Here is a 23,412-nt window from a genome sequence, read left to right as displayed (position 1 = left end):
TCCCAAAAAAGTAATGACACCACAATGACATACAAGTACAATTAACACTATAAATACTGTCTGTCTATCTATCTATACACCTTATAAATACTATATATAAATACTATTATAGGTTATAAATATAGGGTATAATAGGAGATGACAGTGGCTATAACTTCACCTTGGACATGAGCGTAAGCTTGCAGTGTAAACAAAGTTGCAAATGAATTCCTTGCAATCAGCTGTCTCCTCAAAAAAACGCCCTTTGCGAGCAGCAGCAAGCCGCCTTCCCCTGGACATCTGATGAGTTACGCTGTGCATAATGGCACCAAAATAAAAACAAAACAAAAGTATGATGAGTCGCGTTGTGTTCACCATGCGTGTTTGTGATGACGTAAGATGAATGCAAATGGACCAGGGTTCGATAGGATCAAGTGAGTGTGAAACCAGACCAACGCTGCGGGGGGCACCGGGAACAATTGCACTTGGAATCGGACCGCAGGAAATGTGCCCGGTGTGAAAGCCCCCTAAGAGTAGTCTATGTGTCTTGTCTTGGCATTCTCATATAGGATGCACCCTTGTTTCAGCAGTAGAAAGCGACCAGCCTAAGAGGTCCACTTTGTCTTCCCGGCTCTCTGAGAAACTTCAAGCCTCTCTTAATGATGGAGAACAAGACGATGATTTCAAGACTGAGAGGAAGCGCATTCGTACACCATCCACAGACCAGAAGGTATCGCTACAAATACCTTCTATTCGTATGATAATATTAATTGTCTTCTTGTTGATTTGTCATCACAGCTTTTATATCATACATTATGACTTGTAATAATCAACTTTGCTTTAACTAAAATGGCCATAACACATTGTCCTTTTTCTCTCCACAGAGCAGTAAGCGGAGATGTTTCGAGCGAGGAGTAATTTACATTGATGATGATGATGAGGAAGACCTGGAGAGACCTGTGCCCGGGGCACAGAGCTGGACCATGGAATTGAACTCTGGTGCCAGGGTGGACAGCTGCCAGTCGCTGCAGCAGTATTGTGTGAGTGCACCTTGGACACATTTTCTGCTTGTATCTGTAATTTGGAGCATATGGTGTAATAAACTATCAAAAATAGCCATGGAAGCACTGTTTGATGTTTCTCCACATTTCATCATCCATAATCCATTAAACCCCAGCAGACGGAATGTTTATTGAGATTGTTATTTTTGGCCACTGGGTGGCAGCGAAGGATCATTCATAAAAGTGATTCCAAAGGCTCTTGGAGATATTTCATATTGCCGTCAAATACTTAATTATGATTGGCATGTTAAGCAGACATTATCTCTGTTTAATTACCGTAGTTTACTATATCACTGATGCTGCTTTTGTTGTACATGGCAGACTTTAGTACTATGCACAGTCTGACTAAATGCAAAATTGGGGTGTTAACGTAATACAGTCAATAATGTACAGTCAGCCGGTCATTATCACAAATATACCCCGACACAGAGCAGCTGACCACAATAGCCTGCTTATTACACCGCCGCTTAGCAAATATATAAATAAACTGACATGAAATATTGATATTGAAATTATGTGAGGAGAAAGAGACCATGTTCAATAAAGAGGTTTAGGGATGCTTTGTAGTTCCCATTAGATTCCAGCACATTTCATGGTAAGTCATCTAATCTTTTGGACTATGCTTTTGGAATCCTGCCTCACATTCGATCTATGTAAATTTATACCCTTAATCCTTTAACGCATACCCGGGTCTTTAATTTAAATTAAAAAAACGTATAACTGTTTAATTACCAATAGTTTGCAGGGTCATTAAAGACCCTAGATATGTAATAGTGTCTGGGGTTTTTTGTGCTTCCATAAGTCATATTTGTATGATTATTTCATGTCTATATAAGTTTATTATCACAAGAAATATACTGTATTTCTTTGTTTATTACAAGACAAATGAGTACTATATTAATACAAATGACTACTGTATCACGTTCATTTTCTTTGTGACAATAGTGAATTAACAGTATTCAATATGAGTGTACACGTCCATATTATACATGCTATGTCTTACTCAAGGGTGCGGTGATATGTGATGTGATTTGCATTTGTCATCTCTATTTGACGAAGAAACAACGTGGAAGTAAACTAGCAAGTCTAACACATAACCAGTATATGACATGACTGTTGTCATTTGGCTGTACTGCTGAAATTATGTAAGTTGTGCATCTGTTTAGACTCAAAAAGAGCCTGAGAAAATACATATGTGTAGCCTATCTGCAGCTTACATGTAGATTATATGTTATGTGTAGCTCAGTGTGTTTGACAGCCAGTTGCGTCTCATGAATCATGAATCCTGTTCTATATTTGTTGCAAACATATTTTTTTTCTAATTGTCTTGGGGGGGAAAATAAAGTAAAATTTGACACTACTTTATCTAAGCATTTTGTTGATCCATTTTTGATAGATATACATGCTGGGTCTGTAAAAACCCAAGTTTGTAACAATGTTTGGCGAAACACCCATGAATTTAAGGGTTAAAGAGACACAGTTTTCACCAAGCAAAAGTCTTCCTAACCTAGGTTACAGGCATTACTCATACAAGTGTTATGGAGATGGTCCATTTGGCTTGTAGAGATTGACTGGTGTGCAAGGCTGCAAAATTCAGCTCAGCATCTGCACGCTTTTCAAAAAGCCTCTTTGAAAATTTGATGCAGTGTAACAAACACAGCAGGTATAATTTAAATATAATTTATAATTAAATATAATTATAATTTTTAATAATTAATTATAATTTTATTTATCACACATTATACATTTTGCACATATACAGTGAAACTCTTTTTTTCACATATCCCAGCTAAGCTGGAGTCAGAGTGCAGGGTCAGCCATGATACGGTATTCACATGGCCTGTGTTGAAAAGAATCTGTTCCAATGTGATTGCCCGTCATACCACTGGACTTATTGCTTACAACTGGCACAATAAAAAAGGGAGGAACTTGTGCTTCCTCAAGATTGGTGGACTGTTACCCAAAGAGGACGTCCCAGACTTGATGGGCGGGCTGATGGGTGTGGTTGTTTTGGGGAGGGTCGGGGGAAGAAGAGAAAGCAAGGCCTTGGGTTTCACTCTCACCTGACACCGTTCTCGGCCCCTGCCAGCGCTGACTGACATCTTCAAGGGGTCCTTTGAAGCGAGCTCCAGTTTAATTAAAAGGTTTTCCTTGCTCGGCAGTGATCTGTGAAAGCCTGGGATAAATATTGAATGGGGTTCACCCGCTGGTTACGGTGCTCCAGGGATAAACAGGTGCTTTGTGAAATCGGGGTTTTATGGGGTGCGGGGTGCTCAAGGGCAGCTATCAGGAGGGCTATAGGGAGTAAAGACCTCACTGAAATGCTTCACTCGCTATCTCTTTCTCTCTCTGTCCATCTGTATGGTGAGGGTGCAGTGGCCCAGGCAGGTGGACAGTGTGAGATTTCAGTCTCTCAGGTGTCGAGCTCTCAGAGCCAGCATGTTGAAATGCAGTCTCTATTGCTCGCACTCACACTCGGGCCTGCATCTTCCACCACAGGGCCATTGTAGTGCGCAGACAATCTAGCCTCACCATCTCAAACACAGGAGGTGCTCTTCCCACACCTCACCTGGCTAACAGAAATGCCACTGTCCTAACAGAATAAACCCACCTCTTATGTTTTTCAGCAGTAACTGATAAGTACTTGGTTAGATCCTTCTCCTCTCCACATATCCATTACTCCTTGTCTCTTAAGTGAAGAATACATATGGTGACCAGCAGCTTGCTTATTTTATGTATTTGTAGTATGTGTGCTGGCCCTGAACTGAAACTAGCTGTTAGGTCCCATAGGAGCTGTGAAACGCTGTCACTGGACACCGATGCTGCTACAAACCCCCGAAGACACTTTTAGAAATCCTTGCTCATATTTTCGTGCCAGAACAATGCCCACATTTTATTAGCAGAGCAATGAGCTGCTAGATGCATCGGCAGGTGTCTGCCCCTGACTGGAACTGCATGCTTGGGTTAATGCTCCCGCACAATGCCTCATACTGTTTTACTGGGAGCTGCTGTCGGGGTCTGGAGACGTAGATCTCTGCTCCACTGATATCAGGGCCATACTGGAAAGGAATGTGCCACTCTGCTGAATGTGTCTGTGGCGGCAGGTCCGGCCAATGGAGGCTGTTATCTGCATTCCAGGGGTGTCTTATTTGCTGCGCAGTAGCGAGAGGGGCCGAAACTGGCAGGCAGCATGTAACGGATACCCTTGTGTCAGCTGTTTCCTGCACGGCTGCTGACAAGGCCTCCCATTCACAATCAGCCCTTTCTCTCCCCCCTACGATGAATAAGTAATTATTCTGTATAGGAGGCAGGATACTTGGACTGGTCTATTGAATGTGGCAGCAGCAGGTAAGCTGATCACCAGGGCCGAGAGAAATAGAGCCCCAGTTCGTAACTGCAAAGCCGTAACCTTAGCTGCTGCCATCTCTCTGTTTATTTAGCACGTCGGACCTGGTCTTTGTACTGCTGGAGGACGGTTTTCAAGACGGCTCACGTTTGCTTCCATTCTATCACTTGCTGTAATTTTTAATGACAAACAAGGTTTGAGAAGCAGCTCGGGTAACCAGAGCTGGACTTCTTCGGTCGAGTGCAGGCTAAAGGACAGCTTGATCCCTGATATGAAGGTGTAACACACGCTGTGACTTAGCATTTGTTTATGAGGGATAACCTTACTGTCACTCTTAGGAAAAGCAAAGGAGGAACTGTTATGTTGAAGGACTCTGGCGGCTATTGGAGCCATCTTCTCTGTCCACATAAGACATTTTTGATTGGCATACATATCAGCAGGCCCACATGGAGAACTGCAGAAATCTCAGCACAACTGGGTCATCAATCATTCACAAAGCTCTACATGTCTCCGCACATTGCATGTTTGTTTGTTTATTACTTGGCTAATTTGATTATGGCTTTAGTTATCAAGAAGACCACAGTCTCAGCTCTGTTTAACGTTTTATCATGTTTAAAGGTATGGTTCTCCCAAAAAGGGAAATTCTGACATAATTTACTCACCCTCATGTTATTCCAAACCAATATGACTTTCTCCTGTGGAATGAGGAAAATATAAGGCAGAATGTTAGCCTCAGTCACCTTTCACGCTACATCTTTTTTCAGCTTTCAGTCATATAGGTTTGGAGCAAAAAAGTGTAAGTGAATGATGACAGCATTTTGATTTGGGGGGAACTTTCTATTCAAATCCATTTTGCAGATTTTTGCCCAAAATCAGCACAGAAAATACAAAAAAAGTCAGCAGATTCTGTCTGGGTCTAACAACAATGGAAAGAAACCTGATACATAATCATATGAGGGAATATTAAGCCTTCTAATCCTCAAGGTGCAGAAATATATTGTTGTGCAGAATATTCCAGGTATAGGAGTTTAAATATAGTGTGTCGATTAAGGCTCTTTAAACAAACTTTTATGTATGCAGTATTTCACTATTCGGATGATACTGCTGTCTCTCACAGAATGAAACTATGACTGTTTGACATAAGCTGTGTAACACATGAGTTGTGTGTCAGTCCTGTGAATAGAAGGGGAAAGTTGGACACTTAGAATGCTCATACCATCCTCAAGATCAGTTTCACCACTAGAGCTGGCTGCAGGCAAGCATGGCCCTTTGTGTGAAAACTGCAATTAAAGAGATCCAATTAGGGGCCAGTAGCATGAACAATGGCACGGTCTAAAATTACACTCTTGCTTGGGGTCATTCTGTCTTGACTTATAGCATTTCCCTGTTATGTGAATGATTATCTATATGGCTGCTAATACAAAAGCCTATTCATGGGCTTGGCAAACAAGGGATGTAGCATTGCTTCAAGTTGGTTGTTTCTCTTTATAATGTTTGCGGTTGACTCATTTTTCTTTCTTTGTGTCCAACAGTCTCCCATGTCTTGTTCTGTCTGTCCCTGCACCAACCTCAAAGCAGGACAGAAAATGATTGAAAAGGCCAAGGACAACGAGAAAGACAAAGAGGGAAGCGGTAGGAAAAAGATCCCCAAGATCTTCTTTGGCACACGTACCCATAAGCAGATCACGCAGATCGCACGGGAGCTGAAACGAACGCTTTACTCCAGTGTGCCCATGACAATCCTGTCCAGCCGAGACCACACCTGTGTCCATCCTAAAGTGGTGCCTCATGCCAACCGCAACGAGCGCTGCAAGGAGCTGCTGGAGGCCAAGAACGTGAGTCGCCCCTTTCCCAAATGACTCCATATTACATCACAATCACATCTGAGCACAGGTTCTTTATTCATCTGTCATCATTAGAGCCTCTCAGAGGGATAAGAGTTCAGTAGCCTTAGACATCACCCGTTACACTGAGGGTCCCAGTTCATGAGATCTGAACTCTGTCAATAATAGCAAGTATTGTGTGAGAAACCTGAAGATTGTCTATGAACCTTTCTTGGGAGAGCAGTAGATTGTCATGAAACCTATACTTACATTCCTTGTATGGTCTCATTTTAGATTTTTTTCATGATAATTGTCTTTCTTTGTGCAGCAAGAGATCTCTTCCACCCCTCTGTAGCTTTTCCCATTTGCCCTTGTTTTTGGCGTGTTTGTGGAACACGGTTCTGCCACTATTTCCACTGGCAACTAGTAAACACCATAAAAGTTCAGCATTAAACACACAATGGATATGAACAAAAGTAATAGAGATAAATCCAATACTAGCTCCAAAACCGCTCTATTGAGAAATCATTTGAATCTGTGACATTTACCCTATTTAGCGTTTTGATTGCAAGAAAAACTTATCAGTGCTGTTATTGCAGGATAAACTGTTATTACTGTTATCGCAGCAAACACCCAAATCTCTTGTGCTTCTCAAACTGGTTTGTCACAATCAAACAAAGTAAGACAGAGCAAGCACATGTATGCACAAACTCTATCAACGTGCATACTTATGTTACTTTAAGTATAATCAGATTTGCATTCGCATCATTGTTGTTTGATAAATCCGTTTGCAGTTTTTTTTTTTCTCTCTTTCAGTACAGCAAGTCAGCGATATAGAGAATTGTAGTAATTACTCAGGAAATGGACTCCTTACAATTCAAACACATTTAAAATTTATATTTTCATAGCTGGCAGCACAATTGTTTTTTTGTTGTTGTTGTTTTTTTTTGTTTTTTTTATGTGAATGTTTCAGTCTTACTTGCCACCCTGTTGTACAGGTCATGGCCTTTGCCCTGTCCATTTTTGAATGTTGGAATAACCTGGCCTAACTAGTGATCAACCCAACATTAATTTGTTTGTAATTGAAAGTCTTGAATTGGATCTTCTGAACAGAGTTTGACCCAGTCTTTACTGTGGAAATAAATACCTTGTTTCCTGATCTTCACAGTGGCCTGCAGGCCAAACAGCAAGTGTGGCACTTATTTTGTGAACCCTCTTCTCCTTTCACTGTGACATGTCGTAAGAAAAGACGACGAGCCGCCTTTGGATTACCGACCCTGAAATGCAAACCCTCACTTTAAGGACTCATAAACTTAATCTCCGTCACCAAAGCTGGCTACAGGCGATAATATCCCCAACTCAGTCATACAGACTTTTTTTTTGTTTTTTTTTGTTTTGTTTTTTGCCTTGTCAAAGGCTTTAAACGCACTTTTTCCAGTGGGAGATTCTGTGTTGTCCGTGTTGCTCAGTGCCTGACCATCGGGCAGCCCGAGTAATGATACCTATTACACTGTCACCACAGGTGTCCATTCACTTCTCGACTGTGTCGCACCCCTGCACATGAAAGAGGGGAAGACCGTGCCGACAACCCCACTTGGAGAGAGCAGAGAATGAGCTGTTGTTTTCCTCATCCTCCCTGGGGCCCCATCTCTTATGAACCCCACTTTGTCTTTATTACACTGTCCTGGCCTCGCTGAATGCCTGAAGAGCATAGGCCTTTCAGACACTTGTCGTTAGGTCACACACCTTTCAGCAATGCCATCATCACCTTCATAAGAGTTGGAGGACAGGGGAATAAAAATGGCATGGCTGGGCTGACGTTTATCCTGTGCTCTCATTGAAGGCTAATCCCTCTTTGAGTATGTATAGTGTAAGCTGCCATCAGCCTTTCAACAGCGGGCTATGGGCTGAATTGTGGCACAATGCACAGATGCTTCCTCTGCAGGGAGACACCTGCCTAAAGTACAGTTTAAAGAGTGCATTTATCATGAAGAAATGATGGTGATATCACTAGGTTAGAAACAGTTTTTGAGTCTCTATGGAATCAAAACATCTACTTCATTGGTTGGAATAATTGCTTTACATTTATACATTTAGCAGATGCTTTTGTCCAAAATGACTTGCAGTTGATTCAGGCTATACATTTTATCAGTTGAGCTACAGGAAAACCAAGTAAATGATGACAGAATTTTCATTTCTGGGTGAATCATACCTTTTAAGACCTGCATTACCCCTTTTTTTTTTTTTTTTTTTTTAAATATAAAGTTGAATAGAGAACAGTGCTCCATTGTTGTTTTATCTGTGTTTTTGTGTATTTGCATTTATGTTATTTCAGGGCCTATCATGCCGGTACTACCATAATGTGCATAAAATGCGAGATCAGAACTCTTTACAGTGGGTGCATGGGCTACACCAGGCCTGGGACATTGAGGAGCTGGTGCGTCTCGGTGGTAAGCTGCGGTCCTGTGCTTACTATGCAGCTCGGGAGCTCATGCAGGAGGCCTGCATTGTATTCTGTCCTTACAACTACCTGCTGGACCCCCTCATCCGTGAGAGTGTGAGCATCAATTCATAAACTACCACATTTCGGAGCTTCAGTATATGTAGAATATAATGAACTGCATGCTTAAAGTGGTTTACTGTTGTCAGTCTTCAAATGAGGTTGTTGACACAGTTGGGGTGTTTGAGGATTTTCATCTGGTGTTCATCTGGTAATGACTGTCAAGTTTTGTCCTTTGCCAGATGGAAATAAATCTGAAGGAGCAGATTGTGGTGCTGGACGAGGCTCATAACATAGAGGACTGTGCCCGCGAAAGTGCCAGTTTCACCCTGAACCACGCTCAGCTGTTGCTGGCACGAGATGAGATTGATGGAATGGTTACACACAACATTCGGCGCGATCAACATAGGCCTTTGCTGGCCTTCTGCTGCAGCCTTGCCAAGTACGTTCACACTGCTTTCTGATGCCTCAGTCAACATTCTCTTTCACTGCATTTTTTTTCCCCATTCAGTTAAAGTCAATAGGGACTGAGGCTAACATTCTGCCTAACATCTCTTGTGTTTCACAGAAGAAAGTCATACGGTTTTGGGACAAATTGAGACTGAGTAAATGATGACAGAACTTTACATTTTAGAGTGAACTATCCCTTTAATCATGAGTTGTCAGTCAGAAAGCTGGTTTCTGAAGATGCTTGAAAGTTTCCCTACTGCATCTATAATCTGTTTTTTTACTATTTTCAAAATGTGCAGGACAATTAGAGCTACATAGACCCAATATAGCTAATCTGACTAATTGAAATGATATTAATAATTTGTGTGTCTATAAATGTATGTAGCTGGGTGCAGGAGAGCTCCAGTGGCTTGGAGGATCGTGAGTATGAGACTTCCTGTAAAGTCTGGACAGGAAAGGAGGTTCTTGTCATTTTCCATGGCTTTGGCATCACAGCAGACACATTCTCATTGCTGCAGGTATCATTCCTCCACCTTTTCTAAAGGTGTATACTGAGACAGTCGGCGATAAATCGATAAATGTTTCGATATTGATGATAAACTTTTGAGTAATTTTCATTATTTAGCCTATGTTATACATATAGACGATTGGATCTGGTAAGTGTTGCTAAAAATGCAAGCAGTTCGTCAAAATTATACACACAACTAGCAAACTGTATTACAGTCATGAAATCATCCGGTTAGGAAGTATAACGCCTGTTAGCAGGCAGCCCTGCTGTCATGGAAACCGGTAATGAGGCCAGATGAGAGGGGGCCTGGGTAGCTCAGTGAGTAAAGATGCTGATTACCACTCCTGGAGTTGCGAGTTGGAATCCAGGGCGTGCTGAGTGACTCCAGCCTGGTCTCTTAAGCAACCAAATTGGCCCGGTTGCTAGGGTGGGTAGAGTCACATGGGTTAACCTCCTCGTGGTCGCTATAATGTGGTTTGCTCTTGGTGTGGCGCGTGGTGAGTTCTGTGTGGATGCTGCGGAGAATAGTGTGAAGCCTCCACATGCGCTATGTCTCTGCGGTAACGTGCTCAACAAGCCACGTGTTAAGATGTGCGGATTGACGGTCTCAGACGCAGAGGCAACTGCGATTCGTCCTCCGTCACCTGGATTGAAGCGAATCACTACGCCACCAAGAGGACTTAGAGCGCATTGGGAATTGGGCATTCCAAATTGGGGAGGGAAAAAAAATGAGGCCAGATGAGGCTCGGTAGCCACTAGGTAGCAGCTAGCTATCCGGCTAATATGATATTGTTGTGTACCGAACAAGACAGCACTGACAATGCAATACAGTTATGGACTGAACACAACAACTCTGACATCAACACCAATACTGTTTATTAATGTACAATTTAAAGTTTTTACATGATCCATAGCGCTGTCACAGGCAAGAAAGTGTTTCTTCTCTTGTGATGTTTATTGGCAGTTGGCAAGGTGCATTATCACCACCTACTGAGCTGGAGTGTAGATTGTCACAAGGAAGTCTTTCAGCGGAATTAAACGTTAGCTGAAGATGATGAAATGTGTACTTTAATGGTAGCTTACCCTCTGGAGTTTGCTTGTAAACAAATAAGTTATGTTTAATTCATTCTTGATTTATAACAAACATGTTGAATACAGTTCCGCCCCCATTAATTGTATGAAATGTATATTGTGATAAATATCGATATCGAACAATATGAAAAAAAAAACTACTGTGATAATTTTTTTGGCCATATCGCCCAGCCCTAGTATACAGCACTGTCTATTTTTTCATGTGTGTGCTTTTTCTATGTAGAAACACCTGGCAGCAGTGCTGGAGAAGGAGGAGCGAACTGGGCTAGTGAACGGGAGAGAAGACGTGGTGCAGATTCCCACCATCAGCTCCAACACTCAGTCAATGCTCAAAAGCCTCTTTATGGTTCTGGAATTCCTTTTTAGGCAGAACTGCAGGTCATTATCGTATACTGTCCAGCATAGACTAAAATGGCAAACCTTTTCGTGTGGTCTTTAAATGTTGTAGTAATTTTGGTTTGTTTGTGAATTAAATGCATAAATCTTACTGATGTAATATTTGGGTTTAATCTATGAGGTAGACTTGTCACATTGTATTTTAATTCACTGTATTATTCTCTCAATTACTTGATTATTGATTATTCTTTTTTTCTTTTTATCTTTTAAGTTTTCTATTAAATGCTCTACTAAGCCACTTAATGACCCTATCTAGTTATTTCACATTCATTTGTTGGTTCTGCTTGATGTCTCTGCTCACTGGTGTGTGCAGGTTTGCGGATGATTACCGTGTGGCCCTCCAGCAGAACTACATGTGGACCACCCAACAGGATCTACCCGATGCTCAGGGCTTTTTTGCACGGCCCCAGCGTCGCCGACAGAGCACCCGTACCAAAACCCCTGTGCACACGCTGAGCTTTTGGTGCCTTAACCCTGCTGTGGTGAGAGCTAGTGTTTGCTGCAATTCTATTGTATATCTATATGTTAGATGTCAGTATAACTTCATATGAGTGTATCAATTTTAAGCTGTAGTGGTTCAAGATGATGTGTGTCACTACAGGCATTTTCGGATCTGAGTGATTCAGTGCGGAGTATTGTGCTGACCTCAGGCACCCTCTCTCCCATGGGCTCCTTCTCCTCTGAACTTGGCATCAAGTTCTCCATCCAGCTGGAGGCCAGTCACGTCATCAGCAAGTCACAGGTTAGCGTTCTCCTTTTAAACCTATTTCAAAGTTTAGGACTAAAGTAAAGCGTTTCATCAGAGACTACAGCTACCTAGAGAAGGGGCTACCTATTGGATAATTTGATGTGTAGATATTAAATATGGACCATAATGTCAGAATTATTGAATGGATGTGTTTGTGTATGATGCAGGTCTGGGTCGGCACAATTGGTGTAGGGCCCCAAGGTCGTAAGCTTTGTGCCACATTCCAACATGCAGAGACATTTGCTTTCCAGGATGAGGTGGGAGCCTTGATTTTGAAAGTGTGTCATACAGTCAGCCGTGGAGTTCTCTGTTTCCTGCCATCCTATAAGGTATGTAACATCAGTATTCTATGTAATTAGTGGTATTTGCTACTATTGCTCATAGTTAGGGTTAGGGATTTGAACAAACTCCTTTACCTACAGTATGTATTGTTATTTATTTATTATTATTTTTTTATTAAATCTTATAACAAGAAACACACTCACATATATATATATATATATGTACACACACACACACACACACAACATTTAAACCCCTGCCTCCCCAAAAAACAATCCTGTGGCCACACATAAGTAAATATATACATGCATACACACACACACATATATATATATACACACACATAATAATCATACTCACTTAAAAACTATACTACAATACTCTCTCTACACCCCACCCGAGAGCCCCCCAAAAATTCCAGATACCTGCCCCATTTCCGGACAAACAAATCTAAATCACCCCGTCTTCCCAATGACACCACCTCATAAGCCGCTACCGTCCCCATCTCTGTGCACCACTCCGGATATGGGGGCGCACCAGCTGACTTCCAACCCCTCAAAATAACCTGCCTGGCGATCATTACACAGGTCAGAAGCCTGTTCTCAATATGGCCATCCCTACATCGATGACCGCCCTATCGCCCAGAACACAAAGTCTGGGGCAAAACGAAACCCGAGTGCCCACCATGAGTGCACACAAAATAGTGAACCTACCACCAGAATTTCTGGATCTTGACACACCACCAAAAAACATGGGCCATGTCTCCATCCTCTGATTGGCATCTCCAGCAGGTGGGTGTGTCTTTAAGACCAAGCCTATACCTAGAGCCTAGAGGGGGTCCAATAAAATCTATGCAAAATTTTAAGTTGTATAAGATGCACCCTTGCATCTCTAGATGCAGACTTAACATTTTTTAAGAATTTTAGCCCACACTCCTTCCTCCAATGCCAAGTTGAAATCTTTCTCCCATACTCTCTTGAGAGAAGTTAAGGCTCCGTCCCCCAGACTCTGAATTAACAGGGAGTAGTATACTGATGCCTAATGACCTTTTCCAAAAGCTGCAATCACCTCTCCCAAAGCATCTGCCTCCTTAGGGCAGTGTGCTACTCCCAGAAATAGTACAAAGCAGGTGGTGCGGTTGTAAATACCTGTAAAACTGAGGTCTGGGGATCCCAAAATGTTGGACCGAGTTTTCAAATGATCTCAACACTCTACTTTAATGTAGGTCACCGAGTGTAGCAACCCCCCTCACAATCCACTCTGGCCAGCAGAAAGGGGACTTGCCAATACGCAATCTTGGGTTCTGCCATATGCTCGAGGCAACATTTAAATAAGTGTCCAATTTAAACAATCTGGACACTTTAGTCCATACCGAGTGTAAATGCGAAATATCGGGGTGTAACTTAACTTTTCCAATTAGTTTAATAGAGATGCTTTGTAATGGTGAAATAAGGGCAAGAACTTCCTGTTCAATTACAAACCAGGGAGGGGCTCTCTCAGGTGGAAGTGACCAATGAGCCAAATGTCTGAGACTGAACGCATAGTAATAAAACAAAATCTTGGGTAGGCCTAGCCCACCTTTGTCTATCGGCCTATGTAACTTATTAAAATGCAATCTGGGACGTTTACCATTCCAAATGAAGGACTTCGCTATGCTATCAAATTGCTTGAAATAAGAGAGGGGGACATCTACAGGGAGAGATTGTAGCAGGTAGTTACATTTTGGAATACAATTCATTTTAATAACATTAACCTTCCCAATCATCGATAAACGTAATGAAGCTCACCTGCCCACATCGCTCGAAAACCTTTTTATTAAAGGGTCAAAATTAACACTAACTAAATCAGACTAATTTGCTGGGAATAAAATCCCCAAATACTTAATGCCCTGTTTGGGCCACTGGAAGGTGCCCAGCTGGAAAGCCATTACTGGACAGTACGCTGTCAGAGCCAAAGCTTCGGATTTAGACCAATTGACTTTGTATCCTGAGAACTTGGAAAAGGAATGAATAATTCTGTGTAGGCAAGGCATAGATCTAGTAGGTTCAGAGACAAATAATAAAATATCATCTGCGTAAAGCAGAAGCTTATGTGCCACACCTGCCGAAACCACCCCTGGAAAATCATCCTCCTTTCTTATCGTGGCTGCTAATGGTTCCAAGGCAAGACAGAACAATAATGGGGAAAGAGGGCAACCCTGCCGAGTGCCCCTATCCAGAGTAAAATAATCTGAAATGAATCCATTTGTTTGTACCGCTGCTACAGGGTGTCTATAAAGTAACTTAATCCAACCAATAAATGTACTCCTGAACCCATACATTTCCAAAATCTTAAAAAGATAATCCCATTCTACCATATCAAAAGCCTTTTCGGTGTCAAGTTAGATGGCAGCGACTGGAGACTGATCATTCGCTACTGACCACATGATATTGATGAGACGCCTGATGTTATCAGAAGAGCTGTGGCCCCGAATAAACCCCACCTGATCTATATGTATAAGAGATACATTTTGTTTAGCCAACATTTTTGACAACATTTTTACATCTAGTCGGATCAGGGAGATTGGACGGTAACTTTTTTTTCGCTTGGATCTTTGTCCTTTTTAAGAATCAGACTGATCCGGGCTTGTGTCGTGGTTGGTGGAAGCTTTCCATTCTTTAATGATTCCGTATAAACTTCTAACAAAAGTGGAGCCAGTAGCCAGTAGCATAGGATCTAAAAAATTCTGCGGCAAAACCATGTGGCCCCGGAGCCTTGCCAGTAGATAGGGACTTAATTACCTCGTCAAACTCCTCCAAGGTTATCTCAGAATCAAGAGTGTTTTTTTGCTCAGTCTTCAGTTTAGGAAGATCTAATGGTTCCACAAAGTTTCTAATATCTTCATCAGTAGACGAAGATGTGGAACTATAAAGATCAAGATAGAACTCTTTAAAGGCATTATTAATATCAATGGCTGAGGAAAAAATTTCACCACCAGCAGACCACCAAATTTCAATTGGGTCAATTCTCTGAGGCCATCAGATGACATTCGGCGCTTCAGCTCTGCCTCTGCACTTTTAATATTTCCTTCCAGCTCCACGAGTTCTCGTGCTTTGTATTTTTTGATGAATGAGGCATACTGTATGATCCGACCCCTAAGAACCACCTTAAGTGCCTTCCAAACCACGCCCACAGAGGATACCGAGGACCAGTTGGTCTCCATATAAACACTGATTTCAGTCTTTACCATTTGTTGGAAATCAGGATTTTGCAAAAGGGATACATTAAGGTGCCAACTATATGATTTATTTTTCTCTATATGTGGCAACACCTCTAAACTCACCAGGGCGTTATCCGAGACTAAAATGTTTCCAATTGAGCAATCAACAACAGATGAAATGAGGAATTTGGATATTTAAAAAAAAAAATCTATTCTAGAATAAATCTTATGGACTGATGAAAAAAATGTATAGTCTCTACCAGATGGGTTCAAAAGTCTCCAAATATCTGTAAGACCAAGATTTTTACACATCCTGTGAAGCGTCAATATTGCTCTAGGGGGCTTACACACATTTGCTTCACTATGATCAAGGACTGAGTCCATCAAAAGATTAAAGTCTCCCCCCAAAATTATATCATGAGGGGTGCCAGCGACTTGCAACGTCCCTTCAAGATCTATAAAAAAAGCCCTGATCTTCAGCGTTAGGTGTGTAAATATTAGCCAAAATCAGACTTTGCCCCTGAATTTCTGCTAAAACAATAATGACTCTCCCTAATTTATTATTAAACTGTTTGAGACATTTGAATTGTAAATGTTTATTTACCAATATAATGACTCCCTTGCTCTTACTTGTGCCAACACTAAAGAAAACATGTCCACCCCATATCTTCCCAAATTTTTCAGCTTGCTGCGGGGAAAGATGCATTTCTTGAAGAATCACTATATCATATTTCTTACATTTAAGAAAAGAAATAACCTTCCTCCTTTTTATGGGGTGCCCCAACCCATTCACATTCCATGTGGAGAGAGATAGTACACTCATATTAATATGTAACATTTTGATATAATAGAAAAAGTAAATTTTGTGCCAAAAACAAAATTATGAAGACCACATTTCAACATTAATGCAACAATAAAACCCAGAACAAAACAAACAGAAAAAAGAAAAACGTGCGCATTAACCCTGCGCATGAAAGCGCCAACTGGCGTCAATCCCTTTAAACTCAGAGTCCATGTACGCCTACGAGAGTGCCCGCGACAACTTCACAACCTCACAAATTTGTAAGGCAAAATTACATAACATCAAATATTTTGCAAAACAAACTCCAGCCAGCAGGCAGAATAAACACAAAGAATGTGTAGACCCATTCACAGAACCGTCTCGAAGGTGTGCTCCTTCACAAAACGAATTCCAGCTGATATAAAGCCGTTCATTTTCCTTAGACAGACAAACGAATCTTCAGTGAGCCAGCTGATGAGTGCAGCAGATGACGTAATCGTTCCAGTGTCCCAAGAAAATACTCCACAAATCATACTCCAGCCAACAGGAGGCATAAGCACAAGGAACTGACAGATTCATCCATAATCCCGAAGTAGTATTATTTAACAAAACAAGCTCCAACCGCTAGGCGGAACCAGCACAAAAGGAAACGAAACACGCATCCCGGTTCCTCGGATGGTCAAAAGTCAATTCACTCAGAGGCCGCATAAAAGTATATCCCATGATTTACACAGTCTGCCAACTTTATAAAAGACATCATTTGTGTTGGCATGTAGATATTTTGCAGTCATCCGTAGTGTCTATTCTCAATCTGCCCGGGAACTTCATTGTAAAAGTGATCTTCTGTCAATGCAAAAGTTTCTTTAAGGAAAAGTGTTAATCCACAAAACAAAACAAACTCCAGCTGCTTGGCGGAGCCAACGCAAAAAGAAACAAAAATGGTGCCCAGCTTCCTCTGAAAGCCAGAGTATATACAGTGAGTCAATCCACTCACAAGAAAAACACCCAATGGTTACTCACCCATTGTTTCAATAAAAGACATTGCTTGATTGGGACATGTAAATACTTTGCTGCCATCCTTGGTGTCTATTCTCAGTCTGGCTGGAAATATCAGAGCAAAAGTGATCTTCCGCTGATGTAAGAGTTTCTTGCATTCCTTAAACTGATCACGTTTCTCTCTTGTCGAGTTCGCAAAGTCCAGGAAAAAGAAAATACTGTGATTCTTCCAAGAAAGCTTTCCTTTGCTCCTCGCCTGGCGCAACACGAGATCTTTATCGGATGATCTTAAAAATTTGAACAGAATCGATCGGGGCCTTTCTTCCTCAGCAGATCTGTGAGCTGGGACTCTGTGAGCTCGCTCGATTTCCAGCTTGTGGCCTGTTATGTGAGCAGACTCGGGTAAAGCTTGTCTAGGAATTTCACCATAACTCTGCCCTCCTCATGCTCAGGAATTCCAACAATTCGAATGTTATTCCTGCAGCTTCTATTCTCAAGATCTTCAAGCTTTTTAAGAGCACGTTCCAAATCAACTTTGGTTGCGGGCAGATTAGCAGCTAATTCCCTCTCTGATGACTCCAAATAATCTTTTCGTTTCTCAACATCTGTCACTCTTGTGACTAACTCAGAGAATTATTTTTCCATCGCCGTAATCGATCGACACACAGGTGCTGGTCATATAATTAGAATATCATCAAAAAGTTGATTTATTTCACTAATTCCATTCAAAAAGTGAAACTTGTATATTATATTCATTCATTACACACAGACTGATATATTTCAAATGTTGACAACTAAGGAAAATCCCAAATTCAGTATCTCAGAATATTAGAATATTACTTAAGACCAATACAAAGAAAGGATTTTTAGAAATCTTGGCCAACTGAAAAGTATGAACATGAAAAGTATGAGCATGTACAGCACTCAATACTTAGTTGGGGCTCCTTTTGCCTGAATTACTGCAGCAATGCGGCGTGGCATGGAGTCGATCAGTCTGTGGCACTGCTCAGGTGTTATGAGAGCCCAGGTTGCTCTGATAGTGGCCTTCAGCTCTTCTGCATTGTTGGGTCTGGCATATCGCATCTTCCTCTTCACAATACCCCATAGATTTTCTATGGGGTGAAGGTCAGGCGAGTTTGCTGGCCAATTAAGAACAGGGATACCATGGTCCTTAAACCAGATACTGGTTGCTTTGGCACTGTGTGCAGGTGCCAAGTCCTGTTGGAAAATGAAATCTGCATCTCCATAAAGTTGGTCAGCAGCAGGAAGCATGAAGTGCTCTAAAACTTCCTGGTATACGGCTGCGTTGACCTTGGACCTCAGAAAACACAGTGGACCAACACCAGCAGATGACATGGCACCCCAAACCATCACTGACTGTGGAAACTTTACACTGGACCTCAAGCAATGTGGATTGTGTGCCTCTCCTCTCTTCCTCCAGACTCTGGGACCCTGATTTGCAAAGGAAATGCAAAATTTACTTTCATCAGAGAACATAACTTTGGACCACTCAGCAGCAGTCCAGTCCTTTTTGTCTTTAGCCCAGGCGAGACGCTTCTGACGCTGTCTGTTGTTCAAGAGTGGCTTGACACAAGGAATGCGACAGCTGAAACCCATGTCTTGCATACGTCTGTGCGTAGTGGTTCTTGAAGCACTGACTCCAGCTGCAGTCCACTCTTTGTGAATCTCCCCCAGATTTTTGAATGGGTTTTGTTTCACAATCCTCTCCAGGGTGCGGTTATCCCTATTGCTTGTACACTTTTTTTCTACCACATCTTTTCCTTCCCTTCGCCTCTCTATTAATGTGCTTGGACACAGAGCTCTGTGAACAGCCAGCCTCTTTTGCAATGACCTTTTGTGTCTTGCCCTCCTTGTGCAACGTGTCAATGGTCGACTTTTGGACAACTGTCAAGTCAGCAGCCTTCCCCATGATTGTGTAGCGTACAGAACTAGACTGAGAGACCATTTAAAGGCCTTTGCAGGTGTTTTGAGTTAATTAGCTGATTAGAGTGTGGCACCAGGTGTCTTCAATATTGAACCTTTTCACAATATTCTAATTTTCTGAGATACTGAATTTGGGATTTTCCTTAGTTGTCAGTTATAATCATCAAAATTAAAAGAAATAAACATTTGAAATATATCAGTCTGTGTGTAATGAATGAATATAATATACAAGTTTCACTTTTTGAATGGAATTAGTGAAATAAATCAACTTTTTGATGATATTCTAATTATATGACCAGCACCTGTGTTATAGCGAGATCCTCCAAGTCCGTAAGTACCTTCGTCAACATCACCGACATGTTGGACAGTTGACACTGGATTCCTTCTCCCGCCCCGCCATCCAAATCGAGTTCCTGGTCCACAGGCCTGTCTGGGCTTTCATCTTGAACCCATAAGTGTCTTTTCATGTCTCCAGAGCCTGAGGATTTTGATTTCTTTGCCATGTTTACCTCAAACAGCAAATGTGTTACTGGGTGTATCGAATTTCACTGGATTATATCATGAAAATAATTAGAAAAATTGGCAATGTGCTCAGAGCTGTCTCACACGTCTGCCCTTCGCATGGCATCGACCAGTTGTACAGTATGTATTATTAAACTGTTATTAAACTTCTGTGTAACTTATCCTGTTTGTACTATAGTTGTGAATGACTCAAGCCTCAAATCATGTGGCTTGTAGAGGAGAGGTGTGCAATTTATATTTTTCAGTGAACTGACTTTTGCCTGGAATCTTTGTTGATTTGAAATTTATTTGAAACTGTAGCTCTACAAAGCTGCCACTTGGAGGCCTTAGAGACCATAACTTTGCATTTATGTAGGCATGCTGATGTTTTCTTCAGAGCCACCATAAAAATTATATATGCATGCTGTGTAAAAGATTGTGGTTGATGCCTGACATTCCGGTAGAGGTGCCACAAGCCATAACACTAGAAGTACCTACTACAGAATTCAACAGTAGCGGTCTGACAATTACCATATCTGCTAATATGCAGGTACCTGTAATGTATTATGGATAATGAACAAAACTTTGAGTGCTGGCTCATGGTTTTCCTGTATCCTTTTTCAAGTAACAAGCTCAATTATTGAAACTCATTGAAAAATACTTTGTTCCTCATTGTATGGTCACGTTTAGGCCATAAATAATTCACTCCTATTCAAGCTGCCTGTCATGATGTACCCTCACAGGGGATAATTAACTTTCTCAAATGTCTTTGTGTGCATATACAGTATATGCCTTTGTATTGATGATGGGCTCTTAGTTTACATTTCCAATATATGGGTTAGGTCACACAAATAATGCGATGAGATGAGATGCAATGAGATTTAGCCTCCTCAAATGATCAAAGAGTCCTGCCCCAATTTTACCACAAGAAGCAGTTTTTATCGACCACAGAAATGCCCTATTGTATATCATGTCCACATATGAATGTTCCATGTGAATTAATATTTAATCTGGAAATTGAGGAGTTTAGGGACTCATTGGAGACTCTGGAGGTCCTGGAGCCTAAGAGTCCCGTCTGAGAAGAAGCACACCAGAGCATCTATAGTCTCCAGGCACCTCTCAACACTGCTGCCTGATCATTATCTCTCCACTCTGCTAGGGGCCATATGTGTATGTGCCTCTCTGTGTGTCTATTCTGTCTATGTGTCCCCATGACACCAATTTCACTATACAACCCTCAGGCCCCCCAACACTATCAATACATGACTCACAAAGATATACACACAGACCCTTTACGGTTCTCAAAGGTGTGGTTTGGGAGCTTCCCAGACTCATCAACTCGCCTCAGTTGGACCCCTGTTAACCACAGTGCCCCATATTGTCTGGCACAACATCATGACAAGAAGGGCTAAAACAGCTGGGGAGAGCCAGCTTGTTAAATGTGGGCTGGCAAAGGTGAAAGATCTTGTGGAAATGAAGGATGCTTTTTAAAGGAGATCAAGATAAGGGCCATTAGAGCTGACGTCGCCAAGCTGTCTGTGTGAAGAAGATGCATCAAAGCTGGCGCCTGGTACTTGAGTTGAAGGTGGATGGGGGGTGGCAAATGTATCTGTACAACTTGCATCCTCACAAAGTCAAAATGCACTGCAGTGGGGATGGGAGGAGGTTATTGGCCCCCAAGGCCTCTTAGCAAACTGTCTGCAGTCTCCTAGACAAAGCCAAAAATGCATTGTCATCTTTAACAGTCGAAATGCTGTTCAGTTACAGTGATAATGTTTTTTTTTTTGTTTTGTTTTGTTTTTTTTAAGCTGTTCTTGGTGCTTTTTTTATGCTTTGTGTCATAAAATAAAATAATCATAAAATAACTGAAACTGTATTTCCAATCTTGGTTATCTTAAAATGGTCAAAGATTGATTTCTTAAAGAGAGAGTTCACCCAAAAATGTACAATTCTATTATTTACTCATGTTCTCCCAAACCCACTATTCATGTTGATTGTATAAAAAGAAAATGTAATGTTGACATCTTTTTAAGTGTTCCACGAAATAAAAAGTCATACTGGTTTGGAATGACATGAGGGTTTTTTTTTTTTTTTTTGCACCTGAGATGAGGACATACAAAATAGTTCATATTCCATTTCCAGTGTGTAACTTGTTGCCAGCTTGTTTTGGCCACGCAGCTTCTCTATGAAATAAAGTAGAGAAAGACTTTGCTTCTCTTACCATTTTCCTCTTGAGTTGTAAATGAAACATAAACTGCAATGCTAAGCCCCATGTGCAGCTAACGGTCCTGAATCTCACCATTCACGTCTGTTTACTGCACCAAGTCACACACAATTCACCACTGTTTACTTGGTAGTAAAGTGAGGTTGAAGTGAGGTTGAGCCACTTGTTCTTCTCAAACCTTGAGCACTGGTCACTTGGTTTCAGATGTGTATCAGAGTCAATGTTTTTGTGCTGCTGACATGCCACTTCAAGTGTGTGGCTCCCTTTCTTTAAGCTGTCCATTAGTGAGGCAACCCATTATTCTAGACCTAGCTCTTGACTAGATAAAAACGGATCCATACTTCCACAAATCTTGAGCTTTATCTGTTCTTCAGTTCTCACTCTTGGCCACACACTAATGGCCTACCCTGCGTCAGCGCTGGGAAGTGTGGGTGCTTGCAGGCAGGTGGCAGGGGCGCCACTGTGCTCCGTCCTTGGCTTGATCGTCACTGTGATATTTGACAGCTGAATTATTTACAGCCGCAACACATCTTCTCTTGCCACCACCAGGGCCCTATGTTTCATTTATGCCACTTTACAACCAAGTTTGTTCATTATTTAGTGGCCTTTTGCAAAGAAAAAAAACAGTGATGTGTTGCCACATGACAGAATAGCATCAAGGTTGAAGGAAAATAGATAAAGAGAGTAGTAGAGGAGGTGTCAGAGGAAATGAGATCTTGAGAGAGACTGCACACAGTTCTGTGCCATCTTGCCACCATGTCCCATTGGAGAGCTGCATCCGCTCAACTCAATCTAGCATGGTGGCACAAGCTGAGTGATGCATATATTTAGTTGGGTAATGACGATGAATTATTCACCTTTGTTGTTTCTGTGCAAGTTTGCTAGATAGTCTTCACCCCATGTTGTTTTATCAACAGCCTCATGAACGTGTTAGCCGTTCTTGTGTTTAGACAATTGCCCTATTTACTGACAGATGAGGGCAGCCACAAATGTGGTTTTTTTTTTTCTCGAATCATCACTGTTGACTTAATCTATTGTTTGGTACCTACAGTATTAAATTACCCCTAAGATGTGGTTTTGGCATCAACTTGGCAACACACAGCAGCAAAATACTGAACAGTGTTATACTGCCTGAGACATCTGAAGATGTGAGAGTTCTGGTTTGCTGTAACAGGGCCTTGACTAAGGCATTAGGGTCACTGCTGTTGTGAGTTCCCAGCCCTCTGGAGCAGTGTGAGAGACTAGGTGTCAGGAGTTGGTCTACCATACATCCCGTACACACATACACTCTTAGAAATAGTGCTGCTTTTCTGTACAGTTTTCACTTTCAAACACATCTGAACTTTACTGTACTATTACAGTTAGAAATTACTTTATTAGTCTTTAAAAACCTTTAACTTGGGCAGATAATGTAGTTTTTTTGTCATTCCACAGAACATTTTGGATATACACAATGGAATAAGAATGTGAGGTTAAATGCCTCATAATTTGTCAGAGGCTATTTGGTACTAGTGCGTGCATGTCGCCTTTGAGCATGCCGTCTGTTTGATGGCACTGTCAGTGACCTCAGAGAGGGATGGTG

General features: G+C 41.6%; 1 protein-coding gene across 4 annotated transcripts in view; it reads left to right on the top strand.

Moving 5' to 3' along the window:
* The window catches only part of brip1 (BRCA1 interacting helicase 1), a 100,221-nt gene that overhangs the window by 5,740 nt on the left and 71,069 nt on the right, over window positions 1-23,412 (top strand). For 3 of the 4 annotated variants that reach the window (XM_051665379.1, XM_051665378.1, XM_051665377.1), the window contains exons 5-14: window positions 549-709; window positions 864-1,019; window positions 5,919-6,221; window positions 8,545-8,766; window positions 8,952-9,151; window positions 9,545-9,677; window positions 10,983-11,137; window positions 11,469-11,637; window positions 11,757-11,897; window positions 12,071-12,232. In XM_051665379.1, the coding sequence (XP_051521339.1) occupies window positions 549-709; window positions 864-1,019; window positions 5,919-6,221; window positions 8,545-8,766; window positions 8,952-9,151; window positions 9,545-9,677; window positions 10,983-11,137; window positions 11,469-11,637; window positions 11,757-11,897; window positions 12,071-12,232 (1,802 nt within the window). The remainder of the gene's footprint in view (window positions 1-548; window positions 710-863; window positions 1,020-5,918; window positions 6,222-8,544; window positions 8,767-8,951; window positions 9,152-9,544; window positions 9,678-10,982; window positions 11,138-11,468; window positions 11,638-11,756; window positions 11,898-12,070; window positions 12,233-23,412) is intronic. The other variant, XM_051665380.1, reaches the window with a different exon arrangement.

This window comes from Myxocyprinus asiaticus, chromosome 31 (genome assembly GCF_019703515.2).
Source record: "Myxocyprinus asiaticus isolate MX2 ecotype Aquarium Trade chromosome 31, UBuf_Myxa_2, whole genome shotgun sequence".
Taxonomy (NCBI): Eukaryota; Metazoa; Chordata; class Actinopteri; order Cypriniformes; family Catostomidae; genus Myxocyprinus; species Myxocyprinus asiaticus.
Note: the sequence above shows the minus strand (reverse complement) of the source record. Positions and strands in the feature narration are given on the sequence as shown.